We start from the raw sequence: 25,958 nt of genomic DNA on the forward strand, positions 1-25,958 counted from the left end.
CGTAAAGAAGGGGACCCCAAGGCTAGATCACGGTAAGGCTCCGTCCCTCCCTTAGGTATTACCTATTGGTACCTTATCACGACCCTTACTTCGCCGACCCGCTCCGCCCATGAGCCCTGAAGGCTTCAGCTAAAGCCCTCATATGATAGGCAAAATCCACAGGCATGGGATGGTACCATTGGGGACAACGGCGCTGCGGCAGAGCCTACGATGTATCAACGCTGGGTGGCTCCAGGGCCCCCACAGGGCTCTACAAGTAGGCCAGGTCCATTACGTCGAGGGTATGTTAGTCCCAGGTACATAGATGGATTCACGGGTATTTGCTTCTTGCTGTATAGATTTCTTCCTTTCTCTCCTTTAGAGAGAGCAATGCATTCTGTGCGCTCGTGTGCAGTTTGCCACGAGACCAGCACCCATCGCTCCAGGACCCAACGGACGTGTTTCGTAGGAACTTGAAGCCATTTACCAGCGGTGGGTATTCCAGCCCCCGCATGGTCGGGCGGCGCGTTGGATCGGCCACAAGACAGAGAGCGACCCGATGGGTCAAGTCGGGTCCGAGGCTGTTGGACGAGGGGCCGAAGATGCTGCCGCCGTAGGTCCATCCGCTGGTTACTGTGCCGTTGGGGTGGCGGAGAGTTCGGTGCTGGATGACAAGCGGGTAGTCGGGTTTGCATAGGGTGATGAGGGAGAGCATGACCAGTCCTAGACGAGCTGCTGGATGATTAAAAAGAGGGACGGGGGAGAAACCTAGCAATCTGGTAGAGATTGGTATAGCCGTTATAGTTGCCTGCTATGATGACGCCGGCGTCGGCTGGGTGCAGGTTGACCCAGTCTCATTCTTCCGTCGTTTGTTCCTGCGCAGAATTACAAACGCTGCGTTACCTATCTACCGAAAGCCATGGCGCTGTCAGATCACCGGCAAACCTCCCGGCGTGAAGATGGAAGTCTTTCCTTGTCTTCTCACCGTCCAAATCGTCCCAACTCGGGGTGTGTTTGGCTCGACTCGCTGACCTGGGGCACATTGTGTGTTTGGGGATGGAGGTTCGCAGGCTGGAACTTGCCTGGGTATGGCAATCAGAACATGCCACGATACAGAGAGCGGAAGATTGCCCACAGGACCTTGTTGGGAAGCCAATGCTGCGAGCCGCTTTCCTTTGCAATGTAGTCGTATAACTGACCCAAGGGCATGTGCTCGATGAACAGGCGGGGACACATACGAGGTGCATCTAAATCCCGTCGTCGATGCTCAGATGTTCCGTGAATATGTCGGCCTGTGCCACCATCCTTTTCAGCTGCCCGTTTCAAGGTACTCTAACTATAAGGCAGGCCAGGCCGAGCCCTCCCTATCCAAGGAGTTTGACGGCCTTGAAACCCTTGGCCGCAATTCTACGGCCAAAATCACTTGCTCCTTGCACAGCCGTCTGCTTGTAATTTTTCTGGGCCCTTCTCCCTCTACTCCTGGACCGGGCGCGGATCCGCGCGTCGCGTAGGCCTGCTGCCGCCAAACCCAGGCCATTTGCCTGGTTTGGGGATCGTGATCTTGGAGATGACGTCGGCCCGACCCTGCCTTTCTCTGTCCCAATGGTGGAAACGGCCGTCGCGCCAGTAAGCAAAATAGTCCGAGAGCCGGCGCTGTTTCTGGCGCATCCGGTGTATATGACGATCTGCCAAGATGGGTACTGGTATCCTCAACTGTCAAGGGGCTAGTTAGGGATGCAGCTTGTTCAGGATACGTCGGTAGAGCTGGTTGGAAGGTTGGACGATCTCACAACGGGCGGGCCAGGTCCGGCTGGCGGGGAGCACCGGGTTTGCGTTCCTTGATGTGCTCCCTGTTTACAATGCTTTCTCTGTAACTACTGTGTAGCTACATAGCACGTCCCTTCGGAGCGTCGGCATTGTGTGCTTCGAAGGACACCGAAGATTGACGGGACAAAGAAAGCTCATCTTCACAGCTGATTCTGGACTCCCCAAAAAAACTTGATCCCGTTGTCTTGAAAGCTGAGAGATCTTCAAAGACAGATCCCCTTTAGGACACGCAGGCACCCGCTCACGAGAAACTTAATAACGGCTGGCCTGTGATCAACGGGCCGGGAGACCATGGAGGCTGCAAGAACATGGGAATCGGGAAGAATCACTTTGTATTATACTGCTGCGTAATTACATATCAGCGAAGGGACACAGACAGATGGGCCAGTGGAAGTATCCCTTGACATGGTTGATGAAAGAAAGATAAAAAGGAAAAAAAAAAAAAAAAACATTGGAGCAAAAGAGTAAACAATTCAAAGAGGAAGGAGAAGAAACGGCCAACCAAAAAGTGGCTACTCAGGTTGACCCGATCCCAACGGGACGAAGATGGTCATTTGATCCAAGACACGCGATCGAAGTTTTTCTCGGCGTTGGGACCGTGTCTGCCCGAGACAAGGGTTGGAGGAAGGGGAGCAACCGGCAGGGTTGGGGAGCCTGGAAGCTGAGGGATAAATCAACAAAGCCGCAAGTGCTAACACCCGACGGTAACGTTGTACAGTAAACAATCTTGTTGCGACGGTGGTCGAGCCGAAGCAGCCGCGCGGGAAACCGAAGACCGAACCAACGCAAGGGACTACTTAGTTCACTAACTAGTTAACTAACTAGTTAGTTAGCACCTGAGAGGGAGGATGGACGGCAGCCGGCAGCTGAAACCATGTCCGAGGCAAGGCGCTGGGGGCCCGGGTTCCAGTAGCAGGAAGATGACGTCGTGTGGTGTGGGGGCCCGCCGTGGGCCCTGGTTCCCAGGTCGAGGCCCACATGGCCCCCAGTGCGCCCGGATCCGCCAATGGGCTGACTGGCGCGTGTCGCTGCCCGAGGTTACCTGGGCAACCACGTAAGCGCCACTTGTGCCAGTGTAAACAAAGTTAGCGGCCCGCGGGCCAGTCCAACATCACCAGCGTCACAGACACTTGATTCAAACATTTTCCCTGCATCACCATCCCGTCCTGCATCCCGGAGGCTTCTTGCAACCTCTTTCTGGTCATCCATTGGATCTCGTACCCCCCGTTCCTTGACGTCCCATCCCCAGCCGACGACCCTTTTCGCATCGCCCACGCGCTGCGCTGCGCTTCGCTTCGGCTTGGATGGCCTGAGCTGCCGCTCTGGGAGCGTAGCGACACGGGTCTTTTTTGCTCACTTTGCACACACACACATACACGCACAGAGAGAGAGAGAGAGAGAGAGAGAGAGAGAGAAAGAGACAGACATCACGATACGAGGTCGCGGCCCATGTCGTCCAATCCGGCCCAGACAAGCGCGCTGCGCTCGCGCCAGCGCCAGCATCGACGACAAAACTCAACGGCATCGGCCTACGACCCGGTCAAGATCGCGCCGTTGCCAAATCTTCAACCAAAGCGGTCCATGTCCCACCGCCGCGGCGTCAGCTTGGACACGCGCGCCCAGCCGCTGGCCCCAGCGCCTGCGCCCACCAGCAGCTCACGACCGTCATCCCGACACCACACGCCGCGGCGTTCCTTCGACCAGGCCTTCTTTCCTCCCTCCGACGGCAGCGATGCCTACCTGTTCTCCCCCCAGACGACGCCACAGAGCCGTCGCTTTGCCAGCATGTTCCCCAGCCAAGACCCGATCGACGACTTGAACGGCCTGTCGTTTGACCAGTACGCGGCGTCCCTCGGCCTCTTTGAGCGTCCCGACAGCCGCCTCAGCGGCAGCGACGTCGATCCGACGCGGGACTTTGACTTTTTCGGCGCCGACGGCGGCCTGTCGACCCCGACGTTTCTCAACTTCCCGGAATCCAGCCCGGCAGCGACCGAGGCGTGGAGCTCCGAGGCCGAGTCGGAGAGCGCGCACGCGCACTCGCGCCGGTCGTCGCGGCGCATCAGCCATGGCATCATGGACAAGGTCGCCAAGTTTGAGGCCCTGGGCGGAAACGCCGGGCTCGACAGGCCCGTCACGCCCAGCGGCCCGGTGAACGGTAAGCTCCGGCTCTTGTGCGCCAGGCGCGTCGCAGGCTCTAACGTGTCGCGCAGGCTTCTTCTCCCAAACCCCGAGCAGCGCATCCGCCAAGCCCGAGGACACCCCCCCGCAGCAGCGGCCCAACCGGTTCGCCGACGGCTACGACGAGTCCATGGAGGAGACGCTCAAGCCGATCCGGAGGCGCCCCGAGAACCGGCAGTCGGGCATCTTCCAGGACCTTCGCAAGCAGGCCGAGGCCATGATGCAGCCGCCGCAACGAGCCAGCGCCATCCCCATGGCCCTGCCGAACCCGGGGCTCCGGGCCCCCGACCTCATGAGCATGCGCACCATCAGCGCCGAGTTCCGCAAGATCGAGCAAGAATACGGCGCGTTCCAGGCCAGCCAGGCGGCCGAGGCATCGAACGCGTTCGGCAACGCGCTCGGCCCGCCGCAGGACCACCCCTTCCCCGAGAAGCCCGGCGTCCACGCCCCGGCGGCCCTGCAGCCGGGAACCGGCATCCCTTCCCTCCAGCCGGCGTCGCCGCCGCGCAGGTCGCCGTCGCGGCGATCGTCGCCGCACCGCCGCACCGAGTCGCTCGCCTCCATGGCCAGCGCGGCCAGCATCGCCGACATCAACATCGAGGAAACCCGCACCGAGACGGGCGTCACGCTCGAGGAGATTGCGGCCTACATCCAGGGCCCGGACCCGGTCGACGGGAAATGGCGCTGCCTGTACGAGGGGTGCAACAAGCCCTTCGGGCGCAAGGAAAACATCAAGAGCCACGTCCAGACCCACCTCAACGACCGCCAGTACCAGTGCCCGACGTGCAAGAAGTGCTTCGTGCGCCAGCACGACCTCAAGCGCCACGCCAAGATCCACACGGGCATCAAGCCGTACCCCTGCGAATGCGGCAACAGCTTCGCCCGGCACGACGCCCTGACGCGGCACCGGCAGCGGGGGATGTGCATCGGCGCGTTCGACGGCGTCGTTCGCAAGGTGGTGAAGCGCGGCCGCCCCAAAAAGATACGTCCGGAGATGGAGGAGCGGAGGGACAAGGCGGAGCGCACGCGCCGCAAGAACAAGCTCGCAGAGGCCGGCGGCGGCGGCGGCGGCGGCGGCGGCATGAGCTCGGCGTCGAGCGTGTCAGGGTTCTCCGACGTTTCGGGCGCCAGCTCGCCCGGCAACGACCTGGTGGACGGCATGCTCGACGACGACCCGCTCCAGGGCCTCCTCTGCGCGACCATGCCGCCCGGCGCGGCCGCCACCATCCACCCGACCACCCTCTCCGTCTCGTCCGCCCCGATGCCCGCCGCCAGCGGGCCGCCCAGCCTGGCGGACTCGTTCCACTCGGCCATGTCCCCCTCCGCCTTGAGCAGCTACAGCCACGCCTCCCACCACCCTTCCCCGACCCTGTCCGTCCGCAGCCTGCTCCCCGGCAGCAGCGTCAGCGCCGCGCCGGCGGCGCCCTCGGCCCCCGCCTCCTCCTCCCGCCCTTCCTCGGCCGACCGGCAGCGCCCTCCCGCCATCCCACGCCGCCCGAACCGCCGACGTCCGTGCCGGCGACGGCGGCCCCGGGAGAGCTGGTGTCCTCGCCCGCCTCCCCGCCTCCGCTGCTCCCGCTGAGCGCCTCCGTCTCGTCCTTTTCGTGCTCCACCGCCAGCTCCGTGTCGGCCTCCTCGGCGGCCAGCTCCTCGCTGTCGGCGGCGGCGGCGCGGTTCTTTGACTTTGACGGGGACGACGAGGACGTGGCCCACGAAGAGGACGTGGGCGACGTGAGCATCGGCCTCGGGACGACGGTCGCGGCGCATCAAGCAGCCGCCGCCGCCGCCGCCGCCGCCGCCGCCGCCGCCTCGTCCGTCGTCGGCGAGTTCTCGGTCCTGGGCTCCGGCGGCCTGCCGTACGGCCTCGGCATGGGCATGGGCATCCACCTCGGCATGCCCGGGTTGGCCGGGATGGAGGGGATGACGGGCGACTTTGGATTCCCCGCCGCCGCCGCCGCTGCTGCTGCTGCTTCTGCTTCTGCTGCCGGCAACGCGGGCGGGAACGGCGGCGCGGCGGGGATGATCTCGACCCCGTCGCCCATGTCGTCGTCGGGCTCGTCGGCCTCGTCGACCTCGCCGCAGCTTTTCGGAAGCGTGGCGGACGAGGGGATGCATCAGGGGCTGCTGGTCGGGGGCGGGCAGATGGGCAAGTTTGACGGGCTCAAGTTTATGGAGGAGGATTTTGACCCGGTGAGCATGTTTACGCATGGAGAGGACGTTTTCTTTGGGACTTCTTGAGGGTGGTTGGTTGTATACGTCTGGGACTCGGTCGGTCAGTCAGTCAGCCGGTTGGCATGTGGGTAAGGTCGGTTGGTCGGTTGGTCGGTTGGTCGGTCGGTCGGTCGGTTGTTCGGGGTCGGTTGGTTGGGTGTAATCGGTTCTTGACCTTTGTCCTTTTTTTTTTCTTTCGCTTCTTCTTGGCTTGAGCAAGCCTTGTCTTTTTGGGCCTTTTGTTTCTTTTGTCATTTTCCCCCTCCTTGTCTTTTTTTTTTTTTTTTTCCGTTGTTCTACTTGGTGGCTGGGATAGAAAGGGGGGACGGGAGTTGGCGGTTGGGTTCCCGCTAACAACACTCGCGAGGGCTCTGGGTTGGGTGGGTGGCAACTTTTCTCTGTATAGCTTCGTGTACGATCCGGGATGGACTTGAAGGGATGAGACTTGGACCATCTCGCCATCTTTTTTGGTTTCCTTTGTACTGAACATCGCTCACTGCTTGTGAACTAGCTCCTCTTGAATGTCTATCTAGGTGTGTGGTATCACAAACGGTGGAACGAGGGGTTGAGCTCATCCTGGATGGACGGGCGGTGGTGTGAGGTGGTGAACAGGACGGGACTTGACTGTGTTGGATAGACGGGAGACTGAAAACACAATGAAAGTTTTGTATGCTTGTTCACAACACGCTTCCACCCTCCGAAGCTTCTGCTGCACATGCCGCGCAGGCAACAAACAGTCCTCCACGAACGTTTCTTGGGAGAAGTTGCTGATGGTCGGACGTGTCGAAACGAAGCTTCTGAGGAGTTCCAGAATACAGTGTCTGCGTACTGTACTGACACTGTCTTGCCGGGCGTTGTGTACCGTGTACAGTGCGCCTGGATCGATCTCAGCTCACCCACTCCAAGGCTCCCCTCATCCAAGCTCCAACCACCCTCGACCAGTACAGTAGTGGCAGGCTGATGCGTCAAGAGTTGTTTGCTTGGCTTGCCTGATCAGGCTGGCTGGTTTCCACAGAAATCATTTCAAGATATATGCCTCGAGGATACCACCCCATGGGAGCAGCCTCCTTCTGACCCAACCGATAGTCAAACAAGCCGAGAGGAGATCGCCATGGCTGCCCCGTCTCAGCCGGGCAGGTTCCGGCCGGCTCTGAGCCTCACCGAGGACCTCCCTCGCGGGCTGGATGCATCCATTTTACAGCTCGGGACCCTCGACGCCAGGGACATACTCTACACTGCCTATACCGAACAGCCGGCGTCTCCACGCAAGATCGACATCACCGTGTGCGATGCCGACGCCCATGTCGTGGGTAGGCGAGGGCTCGTGCTCCTACAAGTTTCGCAGTGAGACGTCGCTAATTCAAGGCAGCGAGGAATCTTCTTTTGTACACGCTCGCCTTGGACCTGGCTGGTGATGGAAAGCCAACGCCGGCCCAGCTATGGTCCCTCTGGAACATCTGCTACGCCCGACACCTCCGTCGGCCGGACTTTGACCTGCTGGCTTCCCAGTCCCGGAAGCTCGTGCAGCTCTCCGAGTCCTTGCAGACGTGGCGCTCCAGCCCGTACGGCGCCGCTCTGCGGTTCTGCACCGAGGGTAGCCTTTCCGTCGTCCGCGGTGTCTGGTCCCGGGTCTCTTCCGACGGCGCTGTAGCAGACGCCGAGCTGGCGCAGCCAGGACCTCAGGCGATCTCCAAGCAGGACGTCGCGCCTGCGTGCGCCCCGTTGGCAGCGCAGATGGCGGAGAACGTGCTGTCCGCGGTGCGGCAGCACTGGGATACGGGGAAGCAGCGGTCTCTGCCCCTGGACGCGCCGGACGACGCCGCCTTTCCGAACCCCCTCTTGGCCGCCTCCTCAACAGGACCCTCGAAGCCCTCGTACCCGGCCGACCCTCTGCTGAGCTTCCATCTGGCACTGGCCCAGGTCCCCACGTTGGAGAAGCCGCAGGCTCCTCTCAGGGAAGGCGACGGCAGCCCGAAGGATGCCGTCGAGGAGTTCCTTGCCGTTGCGCTCGCACACCTTGCAGACTGGATCCGGGCCTTCGCCGAAGCGGCTCGGTCTGGCTCCTTCACGGTCCGTCACGCTGTGGCCGATGGCCTGTCCTTCTGCCGATCTCTGCAGCGCGACCTCGCGACCGCGGAGGCTCGTGCTCAGCCGCACCGCGAGGGCCCTAGCTCCGGTCCGTCGGAGCCGGCTGGATCGGAGCACGGCGCCGGCGCTGCGGCCCCTCGGCGGTTTGATATCGTCGACGCATCGGCCCTTTTCGAGGAGCCCACCTTGGATCTGTTGCTGGCAGCAGAGCCGCTGCTCAAAGACGCGCCGTCGTCCACCATCTACACGGCCAGGTCCTACCCCCTGACCGATGGTGACGCCTACGAGGCGCTCCTCCATGGACGAACCACAAGCCTCTCGCTGCTTCTCGGTCTTCTCCCTGCAGAGTACTGGACCAACGCGAGGCTGATCTCGCCCGCCGACGAGATTCTGATGGCGTGGTCGGACAAAGCGAACACGGATCCCCGCAGGGCGCTGTCGGGGCTGCGTCTCTCGTGGAAGCACGCCCGGTACCTGGTTGGGCAACACTTTCCAGCCCCGCTGCAAGCCAACACGGATGGCCTGGCGGATTTGGTACGCCATGTGTATCTCGACCTGGCGGGGGCTCCAGCCTCGAAGACGTCCAGCGCTCCAGGGACGACAGCAGCCCTCCTCAAAGCGCTTGCTCGGAGGGCGCAGGTCGACCCAGCGGAGCTTTCCATGCGGTTCTTGTCGGCCCTCCCGCAACCTCCTTCGCAAGGCGATTGGGAGATTTTTGCTCTTGAGGGCCTGGCCGTCCCCCCCGCATCGGCCCGGTCTGTTGGCCTGCAAAGCGATCAAGACACGACGGGGCCGCACGGCGCGCCGGCGGGAGCCAAAACAGCGGCGGATGAATCCTCGCCGGAGCTCGTCGTCGCCACGGCCGACTTCGACCCGAATCACGCTGGCGACATTGCTACCGTCACGGGGCGCCTTTACATCGTTTCGGACCAGGGCAAGCAGCTCCTGGCGGACCGGGCGCCGATCGAAGTCCGCCAGTCCTCGCCCACCACGCTGGACATCATCTTCTACGGCAAAGAGCGGGCGCTCTGGGGCAAGGAACGCGCCTTGGTCTTGCCCATGAGGTACCCTGTCCCCGTTGTCAAAGACGGCAGCAAGACGCGCATCGCGCGCACCTCGGGCTACATCGAGATCACGGCCCCGCTCGCCAAACCATCAACCACCCCGTCGCTTCTCGAAGACCACGACGTGCTCCCCACCGTCATGCCGGCCGCAGGCTCCCGCCTCCCCGTCCCCCTCAACGCCCCGCGGGTCCACCTCGACCGCCTGCCCATCCTCCGCCTCGACGATACCTCGCGGCTCGGCTTCATCTCGACCCTCTCGTCCCTCATGTTCTCGACGCGCGAGCGCCGGCTGCGCGAGCAAACCCTCGGGAACCCCGACGGCACCGCGCCGGGCGTGTCGCCGACGACGCGGCTCAACTTCAAAGAGTCCCTCTTCACCCTGTTCATGCTCTCCGCCGGCATCCAGGGCGGGCAGACGGGCCTCTTTGCGCTCTCGGAGCCCCGCGGCGGCAGCGGCATCCACGCGCTCCTCTTTGTCAGCGCGGTGCGGCTCGACGCGGCCTCGCACGGCGGCGTGCCGGTCCTGGACGCGGCCGTCCTGCCCTTCACGAGGGAGCTGCTGGCCTCGCAGGAGCTCGTCGAGTTCCTGGTGCTGCTGCGCACGCTCGAGTGCTGCACGCTGACGGTCGACGAGAAGGAGCTGGCCCTGTGGAAGCGGGCGCTGCCCGCCCTGGCGGAGCGGTGCCGGGACTGGGACCACCTCCCGGCGTGCGAGTACGCGGCGGCCGGCAGCGCGCCGGTGAGCCTCCGCCCCGGCGAGCCCGTGCTCTGCTCGTGCGGCCAGGGCAGGCTGCCCGACCGGTTCGTCGCGGTGCCCGGGTGGGAGGACGCGGCGAGGCACGCCACGCGCGTGGCCATCAGCCCGGTGTACGGGTCGCCGCTGGTGGAGGAGCTGGTGGCGCCGGAGCTGGCGAGGGGGGTGGCCGAGGAGGCGGCGGGGGGACGAGGGCCGCGGAGGGTGTGCAGGAACTGCGGCAAGCCGGAGGACGAGGACGAGGGGGTCAAGCTCAAGAACTGCGCGAGGTGCTTGAAGGTGGCGTATTGCAGCTCGGCGTGCCAGAAGAAGGATTGGAAGAAGCATCGGATGGAGTGCGAGGAGGCCGAGGAGCACAACATGAGGGAGAGGGAGGCGGCCGCCGCGGCCGCAGCGGCGCAGAGGTTAGGGTTAGCTAGCTAGCATGGCGTCTAGGCGCTGGTCATGAAGTGAACGAGAATCGGTTTTTTTTTTTTTTTTTTTTTTTTTTTTGTGCTGCTCTGTCAACTTTCTGAACGTCCGGGATGACATCAGGGTGTCAAAATTCCGAACTACCCCGTCTCTTTTTTTTTTTTTTTTTTTTTCCTTTCATGCTTCCCGGATCATCCGAACAGACCAGACCGAACTTTCGAGATCTGCTAATCTGATAGCAGCCGAGTGGGTTCTCCTATTGCGCGGGATGTCCCGTGGTGAAGCCGAGGTGATCCTCGATAGAAGACCACGCGACTCATGTCCGAGCTCGTATTCCTAGAACCGTTGACGGAAAACCAGGGCGAAGTTAGTCAATCATTCGTATATACACATGTTCAAGGTTGGCGCGCATCGTTTCGACATTAGTGATGCCGACGCAAAAAAAAAAAAAAGAAAAAAAAAGTCCATGGTGTAATACGATGACGTTGAACCCCAACGCCTCACCAACGCGCCAGTGTGCAGTCGAAGGTGGTGGAATGTTGGAGCGATATCTTGAAAGAACGTTGCAACACCACGTGCATGCTTGCATAATACTTGGTGTACAGCTAACGAACTAGTTCTCTGTCTGCATCGACACGCAAGCGTGGAAGACGGCGCCGGCGTCTGCAATGTTCCCTCGTATCCGCCTGCCGACCGCACACACCACACACACCACCGCCACCAGCAGCAATAGCAGCAGCAGCAGCAGCACCACCACCACCACCACCACCACCATCGCCACGACGGGCCGTCATTATCGGTCGGTTGCACAACAGCCCGGGTAAAAGGCGGGTTGTACAAAACAAGACCATCACAACAACGCGTAGGAGGGGGGGTGGAATGCCGTGTGACCCTTCACACCCGTTTGCCTTTGCTGTCATCCAACAACAGGCAAGATCGCAGAGAACGAGGGTACTACTGAACGAGGGTACTACTGAACGAGGGTACTACTGTATGGTGACTGAGGGGGACGCAAGAGGGACAAAGGACGGGAAGGGAACAATCCCGGAAACTTCGTAAAACTACTGTGTAGTACCGAGTACGCAGCACATTACTTCGAACCATGCGCCGAGAGGAAGGCCTCCCATGCCGGCGTGTCACCCGTCATCTATGGCCCGGAAGGAATCCCGCATGTTTCTTGTTTCATGTTTGTCCACGGCGGCCGCCTGAATCCACGGCACTGGGCGCTGGACACCGGGGAGGAAGTCGATTTCCATCTTCCTCCCTCCCCCCCCGGCCTCCGGTTTCCTTGATTCCCAAGGCTAGCATCCTAACGGCGGCATGGTGCAGGCTGCTGCTGCATGAGATGACGGCATGGTAGTGGTGATGGTACGGAGTAACTATTAATTAGTGGGGAGGAGCACCACCACACCACGCGCGCGCGAGCCCACATGTAACGTTCACGCGATCTAACCAAGAATGGAAACTCGAGGGGGTTTTGGGGTGGCCGCCGAACGCCGAGAAGGAACAAGGTCAGAGAACCGGCCGGCCTCGAGCGATGAGAGAGAGACAGAGACCGACACTGACCGGTGGCTTACGACACCAATCCCCCCTCCCCACCCACACCTCCGTCGTGCCCCAAGACAAGCGTTTCCGAACGCTGACCAACCGGCTGGCTCCCCCGCCCTCCCTCTTCCCGCATCGAAATGACGAGACCCGGCGTTTTGTCTCAAATTTATCCGTTGCGGCGCCGCCCGTTGGGGAGGGAATGATGAACCGAGTCAGCAGCGCAGCGAGGTTATGATGACGACGACGACGTGATGGTCCCTTGGACACGACACTGACTACACGTACACCGCATGGAATGTACCCATACATACAAGAGACGCGTGTGCCGCCGTGTCATCAACCGTCTTTTTTTGGACGTCAGGATCCAGGGGAGGGATGCATTGGATGGATCGATCAGAGGAAGCCCGCCGTTTATGTACGGTTGGGTTTCGTTTCCGGTCGTCAAGCCATGGGATGCGAGATTTCATTCGTGCGCCGGGCTTTTGTTTTTGCATCGCCACGCACATACGGAGAGAGAGAGAGAGACGGGCCAGACGGGCCAGACGGGCCAGACGGGCCAGACGCCTTTCACCGTTGGCTCGCTTAGCCCCACCGTACGCAGTACGCAGCATGTCGTACTGTACCGTACATACTGCGTACTGCGTAGCGCTAGGTAGTTACCTAGCGAAGCGGCTGCTGCTGCTGCTGCTGCTGCTGCTGCTGCTTTCCCACGCGTACATACACCGTACACAGTAAGGTAACTCACTAACTGGTAAACTAGTTACTGTGCTTTCCATGGACTGCGCAGCGATTGACGGTGTTGGCCAAAATTTGATCGGGGCTGGGATCCAAGCAAGAACAACGATGCAAGCTGAGGCCGGACCAATGGCTGGCCGCCGAGGGCCCTCGATGCGAGCGGTTTGGGGCGTGGTTGGCTGAGAGGTGGAGCCGCGGAATCCACCACCCCTCCCGAATGGGGTTAGTGTCAGGGGCAGGACGCGCGGTACCCCTGGTTCTTGGAAAGGACCAGGGCTGTTCGGACGCAGGCAAAACGGCCCCTTCAGCCAGCAAACCCCCCTCCCAACGGACCCGGTGTCCCGCCGGACGGACCCAAGACGCCCAAGACGGCCCATGAGCAGAGACGGAGGAACCCAGGGCTCGCCGGCGTCATCCCGAGGTTTCCTTACCCCCCCCACCTGGGCGCAATTTCGTTTCCGCTTGTTCCCCCAATCCCGTCCTGTCCCCTTTCCCCCTCTCCACCCACCCCCCCCTCCCTCCCCTTCCTGGGAAGACGAGTGCCAGTCCATGTGGCCCCGGAAGAACCCAAGGCCTGCCTTTCCTGTCCTGGTGGGTTCCTGCTCTCTCCTCACCCGGTTCATCTCTTGCCTTGACCTTGCAACCAAAACCATCCGCTCCTTCTTTCTTGTCGCTCTTTTGACCCATCCCATCTCGTAACGTCCTCAACTCCGCCTTTCCACAACCAGGAGAGAGAGGTTTGACTTTGCTTTGCCCGGCCCTTGACGCATTGCTGTCCTCTCAGCACCAGCATCAGCAAGCGGGAAATGTTCCCTCAGGTGTAGCCCGCAGCCGCCAAACACGAGCACAGCTTCATTCCAAGCGCATCACGCCACCGATTCCGACCGCGACATTCGTTCCATCACCGCTTCGATTCGTTTCGTCAAAGGGTCTCCGAACCCTTTGTTTTGTTTCCCTTTCCCCTCGCCTCTGACAACAGAGATCTCTCTCCCCTGAAAGGTTCTGTTGCCCGCTGGTCGACGACAAAACCTATCACCGCTCCCCCCCGTCCGTTCGTCCGCCCGCCCGCCCGTCTCGACGTGTTCCGAAGAATCCGGCGACGAGGCAACCCTCCCCCGTTCGAACACCACCACCACCACCCCCCTCTCTTCAATCCGACCGAGACGCGAGAACCACCCGTCCTCTTTGAGAACCCGTCATCATGAGATCCATCTTCTTCTTCGCCGCCGCCCTGGTCGCGGCCGTCGACGCCGCCCCCGATTCCATCGACGCGAGGTGGTACAGGATGGCCACCAGGGTGGTCCCGCGTGCAAAGCAGCTCACGGCCGTCCAGCAGCCCATAACGCCGCCAACGATCGACGTCCCGACGATCCAGGGTTGCTTCAAATCCGCCGGCGACCTGGCGCTCAACACCACCCACAAGTTCAACAGCATCGGCAAGTGCGCCGACGAGACGTGCCGTGTCGGAGGGTTTGCCGTGGGCGGCTCCATGGGCGGGAACCAGTGCTGGTGCGGCCAAACGTATCCTCCCAAGTCGGATCTCGTCGATCCTTCCTTCTGCAACAGCCCTTGCCCCGGATTCGGCGAGCATGCATGTGAGTGAAGCCAACGGTGATCGAACAACGGCCCCTCCCGGTGGATTGCTGACGCGATGACTCCAGGCGGCGGCGTCGAGTACTGGACCATCTACAACACCGGCCTTACCCTCGTCGTCAAGCATAAGGATGCCGAGGCCTCGAGCACGTCCGGGACCCCTTCGTCCACCAGCGGTGCCGAAAAGACCATGGTCGTGACAGCAACGCCGACAGGTTCCTCCGAGGGCGGCACCAACGTAGGCGGCATCGTGGCGGGCGTCGTGGTCGGTATCGTCCTGGCCGGCGCGGCCGTCGGCGGCGCCGTCTTCTACCTGCGTCGCAAGCGCAACAGGGAGCTGGAGGAGGAGCACCGTCGCAACGCCGCCGTCAACGCTTTCATCGGCAAGCCCGGGAGCAGCGCCGGGTCGATGACGGATGCTCGCCTTGACCCCGTCATGGTTCAGAGGAGGTTGAGCGATGGTAGCATTGCGGATAACCAAGATTACTCGAGGAGGATCCTTCGCGTGCGTACTCCCCAACCCCCCTTCCTGCTTCTCCCCCAACCGAGGTTCGTAGCATGTTGGCTGACAGGATCCACAGGTGACCAACGCATGATGGACTCCAAACCCCGAGCGATGACGACAAAAAGCAACAGCAATAAAAACCATGAAAGCTCTCCGCCTCTTCCCGTTTTCTTTTATCCTTTTTTTATTTTCTTGGGCATATCGACCAGCAGAGCGAACAAGCAAAGCAGCATAACCGGCGTTTGGGGAAAGGGTGGGGGCATTGGAAGTTTCTTGTGGACGAGGCAAGCCCGGACTGGCGGAGGAAGAAAGGAGAGGGGGCGTTTTCGCTTTTCGATTGTTCGGTACGGGCATGTTGAGGGGAACACGGAACACGGAACGCGGGCTGCCGTCCGCGTCACGTTTCCGATTTGACTCGACGACACGTTCGCAGTCCCTCTGTCGCTCCCTACATATCTCACACTCTCTGTCCATGTTTCGATACGCTACGCAAACCGTTTTAGAGCAGTACCCGTCGTCCCGACGTCGTTTCTTCTTCCTCCCGCCCGGTTCTCGCTCTCTCTCTCTGTCCTGCTGCCGCTTCTGCTCGAAACGATACCCGATTCAACCCACCGCCCCAACCGAATGTGATGACGCGACCCAAGAGTGTGCTGGAAGAGGAGGAAGAAAAGGGAAGGGGGAAGAGAGGAAGAAGAGATGGCCAAGTGCGCCGGGTCGCTGCAGTGCGAACATGCCCTATGCTCTCGACATCATCGCATATCGCTCCCTACATACCTACCTACCTACTACGTGCATCACCACTTCGCTTCTCGGAGAAGGGCTATGGTCTTTTCTTTTGATCTGTCGACATGCCGGGGGGGGACTCTTTGGCGGGAAGGCTCGTGGAATTGGAGGGTTTTGTCTCTCTCTACCTCTGTCGGTCTGTCTGTCTCTGGGGGGGAAATGTAGCTTGCTTGGGTTTGGTTTTTGATAGACGGGATTTTGTTGATAGGTTTTTGTTTCTTGTTGAATCGTACACTCCTTTACGGATTTCTCTGATCAAGGTGCTACTACCTTCCTCTCTGACTGACCGACCGACCGATGGCTCATCATGGCACTCTTGTGTGTTTTGCCAGCCAGCCAGCCAGTCTGCCTGGCTCTGTTTGCCTGCCCGCCTTCCTTACTCGATCCCTGCCCTCTTCCGTTCTCCCCCCTCGGGCTGTCCCGTCTTTGATGTCTTAGCAGGCAAGGAAGAAAGAAATCCATCGCCATGGCGTGACCGAGCCCGCCCATACACCCCCTAAAAGAAGCCTGCATCCTGCAGCTTGCAAACACCTTGCAGATCCAACCCCCCCCTCTCTAATACTATGTAAACCAGGCCCAAGCCAACACGCCCACCACAGAAAAACAAAAGAAAAAAGAGAGAAAGAGCCCGGAAAATTCGGGACCAACAAAGGAGGCATGATGTGCAAAACCCGGGATAGCAAGGTGCTGGTTTCGTTTGTTTGCTCGCGGAGCGACCGACGGGGAAATGGCCCGGGCAGACCAAGACCGGAGGGCGAAACATTGGGGAAGGGGACGGATCAGCCGCCGTCGAAGCCTCCCCGTCACGGCTGGGCGTTGGGTGCGGGTGGCGAATGCCATTCTGGTCCTTTCTTCTCCTCGGGGCGTGTACTATACCATACAAGCACCGAGCAATTTCCAGAAATTCCAGGGCTGTTTGTTGTCTCTGTCGTCGAGCGCGTTTCTGGGGCTGCCCGTGCAGACTGCGACCAGGGGGGGTTCTCTGGGGACATGGTGCTCGGCACGCGCATTGCTTGTGCAGCAGCACCCCCCCCCCCCCCCCCCTCGCGAAGCTCGCTGGGCTTCGTTGCTTTGGCTGACGATACGCCATGTCATTTCTGAACCAGGCGGCACGATTCACGTCGAAGCCACGCCCAACTCAAAAGCGCCATCTCCCCGGGATCCCGAGCTGGGAGCTGCGGGCCGCAAGACGGCGCATCCCCCGAAGCTCGTCCGTTCCCCATGGGGCTCGCAAGTTCCTCTCTCTCTCTCTTCTCTTCTCGTTCTGTCCGAAACATGAGTTTTGAAGCAAGCCTGAGGAGAACATGCTGGGACATGCGCCGGCCTGGCCACTTGAGATGACGTTTCGATTGGCTGCGTGGTCGCGTTCGCGTTGGCCGGGAGGTGCCTGCTTCGCTGAGTCATGACGTGAGGGCTGGGAGAGAGAGGTTTGGAGGTGAGGTGTGGTGGTTGTCTCTTTGGGCTACCTCGTTTACCTTACCGCGAACGTCGGGTCCGTTAGCAAGTTTGACTGTACGTGGTACTGTGTATAGTATACTGCGTACACGGCACACGGCAACAGCCTCCGCCGCCACCGCCGCCGCTGCCGCCGCTGCCGCCGCTGCCGCCGCCCGCCCGCATGGGAAGACCGACGGTGCGTTGTTGAAGATGGAGGCTTTGTTTCAAGTGATGCTCAGCGGGGCCCTATTTTCTAGCTATTACGTATGTATACGGTATGAACGCCCACGTTATCCTATGTATGCGGGATGAAGAAAGAGGAAAACGGTGAGTGGTGGTGGGGTGAAAGGGTGAGTTGTGAAACGAGCTGATGCTGTTCAAGGCACGGGTTGGGAATGCCGAGCGCCAAGGCTGAGGATCAGTGATGATGCGTTGATTGATCGGCGGTGCAGGTGATGCGCAGCGCCAAATGCAGGGAGCAGGGTGGAGGGTGGAAAGGGGTTCGGTGAATGGTAACTAGAAACGTTAACGTTGTGGGTAATATGGAAACATTGCTTGCATACAATGAACGAGGAAAGGGTGGGTTAGGGTTGGATCCGCGACGGGTTCCGTTCTGGCCTTGCCATGCCTGGGATCGTGATGGGAAACCAGAGCATCGCAACGAATGCCCTTTGCCAGACCAAGTACTGCGTAGCTAACTAGTTCGTACCTGGCGTTCCGTTAGAAGGATGCCTCCACCTCCCAAGACATGCCAGTATACAGCCGGCAAGGTCGGTCAACGTCTACACAGTACGCACCATGGCGGCTGCTCACCTCATTTGCAGCCGCGGGTGGTGAAGGATCTGGCCGTGTAGCGACCGACACGCCGCTTTTCTCCATGACCCCGGGCCAACGAGTCACCGCATACGCAGTACCTCTTCACGGAAGAGCCCGTCGGCATGTTCTCTGTGTCACCGTCTTTCACCCGGAAGGATAACCACCTTTGCCACACCGGCGTGGGCGACGATCAGGATGGGTCTGTCTGTCTGTCTGACCGACCGTCTGTGTCTTGGTCCTTTCTGCACACGTGCGAGCTGCGCGACACGGCCGGACGGGGCCTGCTCGGGCTGAGACACGGACGACGGCCCGGGCTGAGACGGGGAGCCTTGGCCTCACGCCTTGTTGTTCCAACTCGGCCAAAGATCCGCCTTGGATTCTCTTTGCCCTCCCCGAGCGGCCGCGCCAAAGAGCCACCCACACCCGCGAACGGGCCGATGGAACGGCGCTCGTCCGCGCCACGCCAGGCCCGAGGTGCGCCCAGACGGCAAGGTACGGGTGCTCCCCGATCGGCTTTTTTTTTTTTTTTTTTTTTTTTTTTTTTTTTTTGGGGGGGGGGGGGGGGGGCACGGGGACTTTGCTGCTCTCCGCTCCGAGCTACTGCTGCCGCTGCTGCGCGCCGTCATAGGTTTCTTCCGGCATGCGTCGTGACAAGAGCCCGCACACCCATAGTATCATCTTGTCCCCGAAACAGCAGTGGTCTAGCCAGGAGTTGACGAAGCCCCCCTCCGATTGAGTGATGGAGAAGCGTGCATGGGTGCTGAATCCGGAGCACCAAGCCCACCGGGCGAGAATTGATGCGGCAGAGAGAGAGAGAGAGAGAGAGAGCGAGAGAGAGGAATGGAGTGTGGGTGTCGAGGGGGGAAGGGTGGTATTTTGTAGAGAGGTGAAAGGGTCATCAAGAGGGCGACAGTCATCGGGTAAGGTAAGGGGGTACCTCCATAGGTAGGCTCACTTTGCTCTTGACAGTTGACGGTGTTGCTCGTGGTCGATCGGTACGTATGCGATGACGCTCAATTTCCTTCTGTATAACCAGACCAGCAGTTCGGGTGGGAGCCAGCGGGATGATGCTGAGCAAAGTCGTCCATCGTCCATGGTGAACTCCCATCTCCATGTCCATGTGTACGCACCAGGTTTATAGTGTTTTGTGTTTGTGTGTGTGTGTATAACTGATATGGTGTAAGTGGGAAGTAGACTAGCTGCTATAGTTGCCCACCTTACTCGAATGTATAGTAGTTACAGTGTGTACTAAGGAGCGCGCTGTGGAGCCTCTCCCATCTCATTGGCCCCGTTCCTTAGGTCATGGCCCCCCCCCCCCCCCCCCCCCCCGACGATAGCCGAGCGGAGTACGGTACGCAGCAGAGACGTCATCCTGGCGGGCATCAAAACTTCCCAGAAACTGGATTCTTCAAAGCCACCTGTGGACTCCCGCGCTGCCCTATCCGCGTCCCAATTGCCAATTCGCAGCGCCCCTTGCCCAGAGCCCTCCGCCATGCCTCCCACGCTGACCCTCTTATCCGCCTCGGCGGCCCTGCGCGCCTCCCGGCTGGCCGTCCGGGGATCGCGGTTCGCCCGGTGCGCCTACTCGACGGCCACGTCGGGCGACGCCAACAACGGCCCGCTGGTGCGCGCCATCGACCTCCCGGCTCCCAACTCGGGCCACATCCGCATCTTGGAGCTCAACCGCCCCGCCGCCCGCAACGCCATCTCGCGCGCCCTGCTGGCCTCGCTGCGCCAGGAGATCGACGCCATCCACGCCCAGTACGACCCCGCCACCGGCGAGGAGGTGCCGACCCCTTCGTGGGAGAAGCGGTTTGGCGGCATCGCGGGAGACGACAAGAAGGGCCCGACTCGCGCCCTCATCGTTGCGTCGGCCGTCGAGTCGTGCTTCTGCGCCGGCGCGGACCTGAAGGAGAGGAAGAGCTTCACGCAGGAAGAGTAAGAGTTTTCTCCCTCTCTCTCTCTCTCTCTCTGTTTGTCTGTTTGTCTGTCTCCCGTCCTACGCAGCCTAACGTTGTTTATTTTTTTTTTCAGAACCGCAAGCTTCCTCGACTCCCTCCGGTCCACCTTCACCTCCCTCTCCACCCTCCCGATCCCCACCATCTCGGCCATCTCCTCCCTCGCCCTCGGCGGCGGCCTGGAGCTCGCCCTCTCCACCCACTTCCGCGTCCTCACCTCCAACGCCGTCATCGGCCTCCCCGAGACCCGCCTCGGCATCCTCCCCGGCGCCGGCGGCACGTACCGCCTCCCCGCCCTCATCGGCGTCCCCCGCGCCCGCGACCTCATCCTCACCGGCCGCCGCGTGTCCGCCCCGGAGGCCTACTTCTTGGGCATCGCCGACCGGCTGGTCGAGGTCGCGCCCGAGAGCGAAGAGCAGGAGAAGGAGTGGGAGGCCCTCAAGGACGATGCCGAGAGGGAGAAGGTGATCCTGGCGGCGGCGAGGCGCGCGGCGCTGAGCGAGGCGGTGCGGCTGGCCGCCGAGATTTGCGAGGGCGGTCCGATCGCCGTTCGGGCGGCGCTCAAGGCGGTCGAGGAGCCGTGCGAGAGCGTCGAGAACTCCATGTACGAGAGGGTCGTGAGGACCGAGGATCGGGACGAGGCGTTGAAGGCGTTTGCGGAAAAGAGGAAGCCTGTTTTCAAGGGGCGGTAACGGGCACGACCCGCGACGCACACGACACACGACACACACGACACACACGACACGGTAGTTCTATGTGTTTTTGATCAGCTCTACGTCCCAGTACAAGGGGCTGGCTGGACCGAGGCCCCAAGTGTTTTTTCTCTTTCTTTTTTTGTTGACGCAATTCCATCTACGGCGTACGTGTGCGTATTCCCGATTCCAACCTCGTCAAGGTATCATGAGTCGTGACACGACGTGGAGCTCCCGAGGGGACCGGGCCTCTCCCAAGCAAGACCTTGCAGCGACAGAGCTTCTTGGCCATTCAGGAACCGTGTGATTACATGGTATTGGCGGATGCTCCAAAGGCGCCCGGTGGTCCACCCCCCATGGCATCAGGAAACCCGGATTTCCTGGGACGAACAAAATACATTGTGTCCCTGCGGGCGCCACATGCGCGTCATTCCCCTGCTCCTCTATGGGTCAAACTGCCGACGTGGGTATTCAAGTAACGTTGGCCCAGAAATAGCCCCGATGCTTGGTCGCCCCCCGTCGATCGTTGGGGTCGATGACATCATGGGGTGCTGAACAACAGCGGAACAACTTCCCAGCCTTTTAAGTCATGTAGCAACACGTACCTCCGCCGACGCACCATGCCGTGACCGTCCATCTCATCGTTTTCTTATCCTCAATTCCAACCCTCGAAAATCCTCCCCATTGGCATACCTCGGAAGGCCACCCGCCAATCTCACCCAACACCCAACAACGGCAACAACATCAACAAGAACAATGTCGGCCCTTACATCCAGCACCCGGCTCGTCATGGGTCGGGGCACGACAAGGGTGGCGGCGACGGCTCGTACCGCCTTTTTCACCACCTCTCTCCAGCGTCGCAAACCTGGCGTCATCGAGACGGCCAAGGACGCGCTCAAGTCGGTTGACCGCAAGGTCTCGGAAACATTGGTGGACGGCATCAACGTGGGAGGTACGTTGTCTGTCCCTATCGAACGGAGAATCTCTCCTACCTCCTTGCCCGTGCATCTCCTTTCACCGCCCGCCATCCATCCACATCCATCCACATCTATCCTCACCCCAGAAATCCATCGACAAGCAGCCTCTTCTTCCTTTCTTCCCCCGCCGGATGCTAACACAACCTCCAACCTCCTGTAACAGCCGCCTACGCAAACAAGATCAAGGAAGCCACCGCCGACATCAAGTCCGGCCGCGTGACGGGCAAGGCCTCGGAGCTCCGCGACGAGCTGGCCGGCAACGCGTCCAAGGCGGCGGGGCAGGCCCAGGGCAAAGCCCACGAGGCCGCCGGCAAGGCCAAGGGCGCCGCGCACGAGGCGGCGGGGAAGGCCAAGGGCGCGGCGAGCCAGGCCGAGGGCAAGGCGTCCAAGGCGGCGGGCGAGGCCAAGAGCAAGGCGGGCGAGGTCGCCGGCGAGGTCAAGGAGGCCGCCGGGCAGGCGCGGGCCAAGGCCGAGGAGGCGGCGGGCCAGGCGCGCGAGAAGGCCGGCGAGGTGGCGGACAAGGCGGGCGACATCGCCGGCCAGGCGCAGAGCAAGCTGGGCGAGGTGGCCGGGGCGGTCAAGGAGAAGGCCGGCGAGGCGCAGGCCAAGGCGAGCGAGGTCGCCGGCAAGGTCGAGGACAAGGTGGAAGAGGTGGTGGGGGAGGCAAAGGACAAGGTCGGCTTGTAGTTCCTACCAGCGCAATGCTACACGCGCGGAGCCGGAAAGGACCCGGGCTCTGGCCGGAGGGCGGAGGAAGGGCGGGGGCATGTACGATAGGTATTTGGGGCGTTCAATGGCGTTTCCAAGATCATGAGGCGCACACGGGGCTGACGGAGCGACAAGCGTAAACTGAGCACCGAGACATCAAAATAAAACAAAGAAATATACCGGCAAGACTCAACACCACAACCCCGGAGCGTTCCGTCCACCTCGGCCGAAAGGCCAAGGAAGGATCAGAAAGGCCGAGATCGTGAGAGACCCGGTTGGGATGGTCAGAAAGGCAGCAGGCCAACCGCCGTAGCGGAGACCTGCTTCCAAGGGATGCCGGCCGGACACGCGGCTAGGGAAGAGACCGCCAGACTGCCTTTGTTTTCTTGCAAGAGCTGTGCATCTCGTCTCCCGTCGTTGCCGTGTGGCCTGTTACTCTTCCGCTCGTAATACAGGGCAGCAAGGAAGGATCTCGCCTTGTGCTCCACCAAACCGTGCGGGGTGTGTTCATGCTGCTCGTTGAACAGCAAGGGGGAAAAGAAATAGACAACTAAGTGAGAGGAACGGAAGGCAGCAGAGGGAGCACCGGACGCTCAGGGATCCGGAGTGGGTGTCAGCGGTGGCTGACAGTCACCGACAAAATCGTTTCGTTTCGTGATCGTGCTAGATAGACAGACATTAGTACTCCAGCGAGGCAAGCACCGCTGGATGCTTCCACACAGGTTCGTTGCCCGAGGGGACAGGCCATCATCCAACCCCCCCTTCGCTCCGACTCCGAGCATCTCCACCAAGACACATCACCCCCCCCCGGCCGTCCCATCATCATCCCCCTACCAACTCATCATCGCTTGGACCTCCGACGGGGCCTCTCCCAGCAGGACGCCTAACCCTCCTCAAAGAACACCCTCTTCGTGCCCCTCTCCCTCTCGTGCTCCAGCTGCTCCAGCTCGCGGTCGATTTCCATGATATCCATCAGCTCCTGCTCAATGTCGCGACCTTCGGCCTCGAACTCGTTGTCGGGCTGGTCGGCGGCAAGCTCAAGGTCGTTGATGAACATGAGCCCTTGCTGGCTCGACGGGGCCGACGTCACGACCTCGTCGGCTGGGAGGGTGTCGAATGACACTCCGGGCGTGGTGGTCCTGGCGGCGGAGGGAGCCCGCGCGAAGAGGCTGCGGTTCGTGGCAGGGCGGTGTGGCTGGGCAAAGCTCAGCTCGAAGGAGGTGTTCTGGCTGATGGGTTTGTCTCCGCGCGTGTAAGCCAGGATGGCTTTCGTAGGGCCGGGCTCGACACGGGGCTTCTTGCGGACGCCGAGGAGCTTGGTCGTGAGCGAGGCGGCGTCGTCGCTCTCGTGCACGAACATCAGACGGCTCTCGGCTTGGATGAGAACCTCGATGGGGAGGCCTTCGTGGCTTGAGCCGTGTTCCTTGGACGTCGTCGACGCGCCGTTGGTCTCGGCGGAGGGGTTCCGAGCTGTCTTGGGAAGGGCGACAGCACCGGTGCAGCGCTCGCCAAACAGCCCCAGGCCGAGATCGCTGAGCCGAATCATGCGCGTAGGCTGGGCGCCGCTCCAGAGGTTGACACCGCCGCCCACGGCGCGCCGGAGCTGCGAGTCCCAGAAGCGAGAGACCAAGGGGATGACGGAGACGATGGGATCCACGCCGCCGGCCAGCCACAACACGGCGCTCTCCTCGCCGGGCCCGGTTCCTTGTGCGGGGAGCCGAGCCACCGAGATGCCGCCGCGGACGGCTGCCAGCTTCTCGAGACCACCCGCCAAGCCGGAGACCATGGCGTCGCGTCTCGTGTGCGGCGTCATGGGCACCAGCTCCCCCGGCGCCGGCGCCGTGGACTTCTGAGCCGCAGGGTTCCGAAGCGGGCTGGTGCCCTCCAGGTGTCCCGACACGCAAAACGCGGTGATGGCCGAGCCGCGGAGGCCCGTGTTGGCCTTGCTGAAGAGGCTGTTGCTGCCCGCGGACGGGCTCGCGCCATCGACATCCCAGATGCCCCATTGGCCATCGGCAAGCAGGGCGAGGATGGCACGGCCTTGGGCGATCCACTCGGCAGCGACGATGGGTTTCCGGGCCGTCGACATGGATGGACCCCGAGCGAACGGCGGGTAGAGCGACAGCAGCCAGGAGCCCTGCGCGGGGAACGGGCCTTCGGAGGCGTCGTCGGACGGAAGAGCGGCGGCGGCGTAGTCGTAGATGCGGACCGCTTGCGACGGCGTCACGGTGAGAAGCTGGCTAAGGTGGCCGGGGTTGAAGGAGATGCTGGACAGCGGTGCCGGCAGGTATTCGGTCTGGAAGGGGTCCACGCGGCCGGTGGTGCCGGGCTTCGCATCGAGAGTCACATCCCACAGCCGCAGGGTCCCGCTCGCCTCGCGCGAGTGCGCCGCGACGATCGCCCGAGCAGGGGGCGCGGCCTGGCTGGGACGTTCGGCCGACCGGCTCCGGGACCCCGGCTTCGGCTTGACCAGCGAAATGGCGACGCCTCCGCAGGGCCGGCTTGGGCCAGCGAGCAGGGTGAGCGTTTCGCCCCACGCGCCGGTGCCTGCATTCCCGGCCAAAAGGTTCTTACGCAGCTCCGGTCGTTCCTTGCTCTCGTGGGAAGGAGGCGTCAACGGCAGCGTGACGACGTAGACGTCGGAGGAGGCGCAGGTGACGGCGAAGACCATCCTGCTGGCGAGGATCTTGGCTCCGCTCCAGGAAACATCATCGGCTGCGCATGATGGCATGGGCAAGACGGCAATGTGCGCAACGGCGGACGCGAGGGCGAGATCGAGGGTCTGGACGATGTCGGGCACGGCGGCATCGGCCGTCGGTTGTTCTTCGAATTCGGGCTTGTCAACGAACGTGGCGGCGGACGCCTCGTCGTCGGAGTCGACGATGACGACCGAATCCTCGGTGCTCGAGCCGTTGCGCTGGTCATTGACGGGCTTCTTTGGCGGCTTCAGCCTCCTGCCACCGCGCCAGACGAGCGTGATGCCGTTGTCGTGGCCGTAGATGAGAATTGTGGCGCCCTGGGGTGAGCGAACGGGGTACGTCTTGACATCGTATATCCGTCGGTGGAGCGAGTATCTGCGGCCAAGCGGGTCAGGCATCGCCCATCAAGCAGCGAAAGCATCGACATGGGCCATCATGACGCCTAGATGGATCAACAACCTACGTGTGCTGTGTGTTTTGGGGCGTGCGCCGCGTTTTGGGAACGGCCTGCATGGCCGCCATGGCGCCCGGCTGTGACGGTTGATGGAGCAGCAGTCAACTTCTGTCTGGTGTTGCCGGTGAATATCCAGTCGCAGATTGGGGGAGATGGGAACGTGTTGTTGGGTTCGCAGTCGAGGTTCAATGGATGGGGTTGATGGTTTGGACGCTGAAAGCTCCAAAATTCGTTGCCGCGTTTGACATTCAATGGCTCAGCGACCGCGACGACAAGGCGTGGAGCTTGGGCCCGGAGCTGGGAACGCTATTCCTCTCCAGGACTAGCGCAGAAGGTGGGCCCTGCTTCGTCCTTTTGTTCACGTTGGCTCCGGTTGGCATCAGAAAGCGCAAGAGCAGGTCAGGTAGTTAATATCGTGTAGGATTGTGAGTCAAGAAGAAGAACAGCAGCATTTTAGGTCAAAGCAACATGATATGAGCAACAGGATGAATTCCATCTCGGACGTCAGGCTGGGCGTGAGGGATGCTGCCCGCTCATCATT

At 61.5% G+C, this 25,958-nt stretch overlaps 6 protein-coding genes across 6 annotated transcripts; 5 read left to right on the plus strand and 1 right to left on the minus strand.

Moving 5' to 3' along the window:
- Nucleotides 1-3,255: 3,255 nt before the first annotated feature.
- On the plus strand, nucleotides 3,256-6,222 carry VTJ83DRAFT_6043 (uncharacterized protein; the record flags this gene model as incomplete). Its single annotated transcript, XM_071012711.1, has 3 exons — nucleotides 3,256-3,961; nucleotides 4,017-5,496; nucleotides 5,604-6,222. 3 exons carry the CDS (start codon nucleotides 3,256-3,258, stop codon nucleotides 6,220-6,222), a joined length of 2,805 nt encoding a protein of 934 aa, XP_070865418.1.
- A 1,084-nt stretch (nucleotides 6,223-7,306) lies between these two features.
- VTJ83DRAFT_6044 (uncharacterized protein) lies at nucleotides 7,307-10,524 on the plus strand (the record flags this gene model as incomplete). The annotated part of the gene is made up of 2 exons (XM_071012712.1): nucleotides 7,307-7,505; nucleotides 7,565-10,524. The coding sequence occupies 2 exons, from the start codon at nucleotides 7,307-7,309 to the stop codon at nucleotides 10,522-10,524; spliced, it is 3,159 nt and encodes a 1,052-aa protein (XP_070865419.1).
- Nucleotides 10,525-13,996: 3,472 nt separating this feature from the next.
- On the plus strand, nucleotides 13,997-14,984 carry VTJ83DRAFT_6045 (uncharacterized protein; the record flags this gene model as incomplete). The annotated part of the gene is made up of 3 exons (XM_071012713.1): nucleotides 13,997-14,390; nucleotides 14,457-14,893; nucleotides 14,970-14,984. 3 exons carry the CDS (start codon nucleotides 13,997-13,999, stop codon nucleotides 14,982-14,984), a joined length of 846 nt encoding a protein of 281 aa, XP_070865420.1.
- A 4,437-nt stretch (nucleotides 14,985-19,421) lies between these two features.
- VTJ83DRAFT_6046 (uncharacterized protein) lies at nucleotides 19,422-20,579 on the plus strand (the record flags this gene model as incomplete). Its single annotated transcript, XM_071012714.1, has 2 exons — nucleotides 19,422-19,867; nucleotides 19,964-20,579. The coding sequence occupies 2 exons, from the start codon at nucleotides 19,422-19,424 to the stop codon at nucleotides 20,577-20,579; spliced, it is 1,062 nt and encodes a 353-aa protein (XP_070865421.1).
- Nucleotides 20,580-21,335: 756 nt separating this feature from the next.
- On the plus strand, nucleotides 21,336-22,243 carry VTJ83DRAFT_6047 (uncharacterized protein; the record flags this gene model as incomplete). The annotated part of the gene is made up of 2 exons (XM_071012715.1): nucleotides 21,336-21,531; nucleotides 21,720-22,243. 2 exons carry the CDS (start codon nucleotides 21,336-21,338, stop codon nucleotides 22,241-22,243), a joined length of 720 nt encoding a protein of 239 aa, XP_070865422.1.
- A 904-nt stretch (nucleotides 22,244-23,147) lies between these two features.
- VTJ83DRAFT_6048 (uncharacterized protein) lies at nucleotides 23,148-25,485 on the minus strand (the record flags this gene model as incomplete). Its single annotated transcript, XM_071012716.1, has 2 exons — nucleotides 23,148-25,338; nucleotides 25,427-25,485. 2 exons carry the CDS (start codon nucleotides 25,483-25,485, stop codon nucleotides 23,148-23,150), a joined length of 2,250 nt encoding a protein of 749 aa, XP_070865423.1.
- Nucleotides 25,486-25,958: the final 473 nt, after the last annotated feature.

Source organism: Remersonia thermophila, chromosome 5 (assembly GCF_042764415.1).
Source record: "Remersonia thermophila strain ATCC 22073 chromosome 5, whole genome shotgun sequence".
Classification (NCBI taxonomy): Eukaryota; Fungi; Ascomycota; class Sordariomycetes; order Sordariales; family Chaetomiaceae; genus Remersonia; species Remersonia thermophila.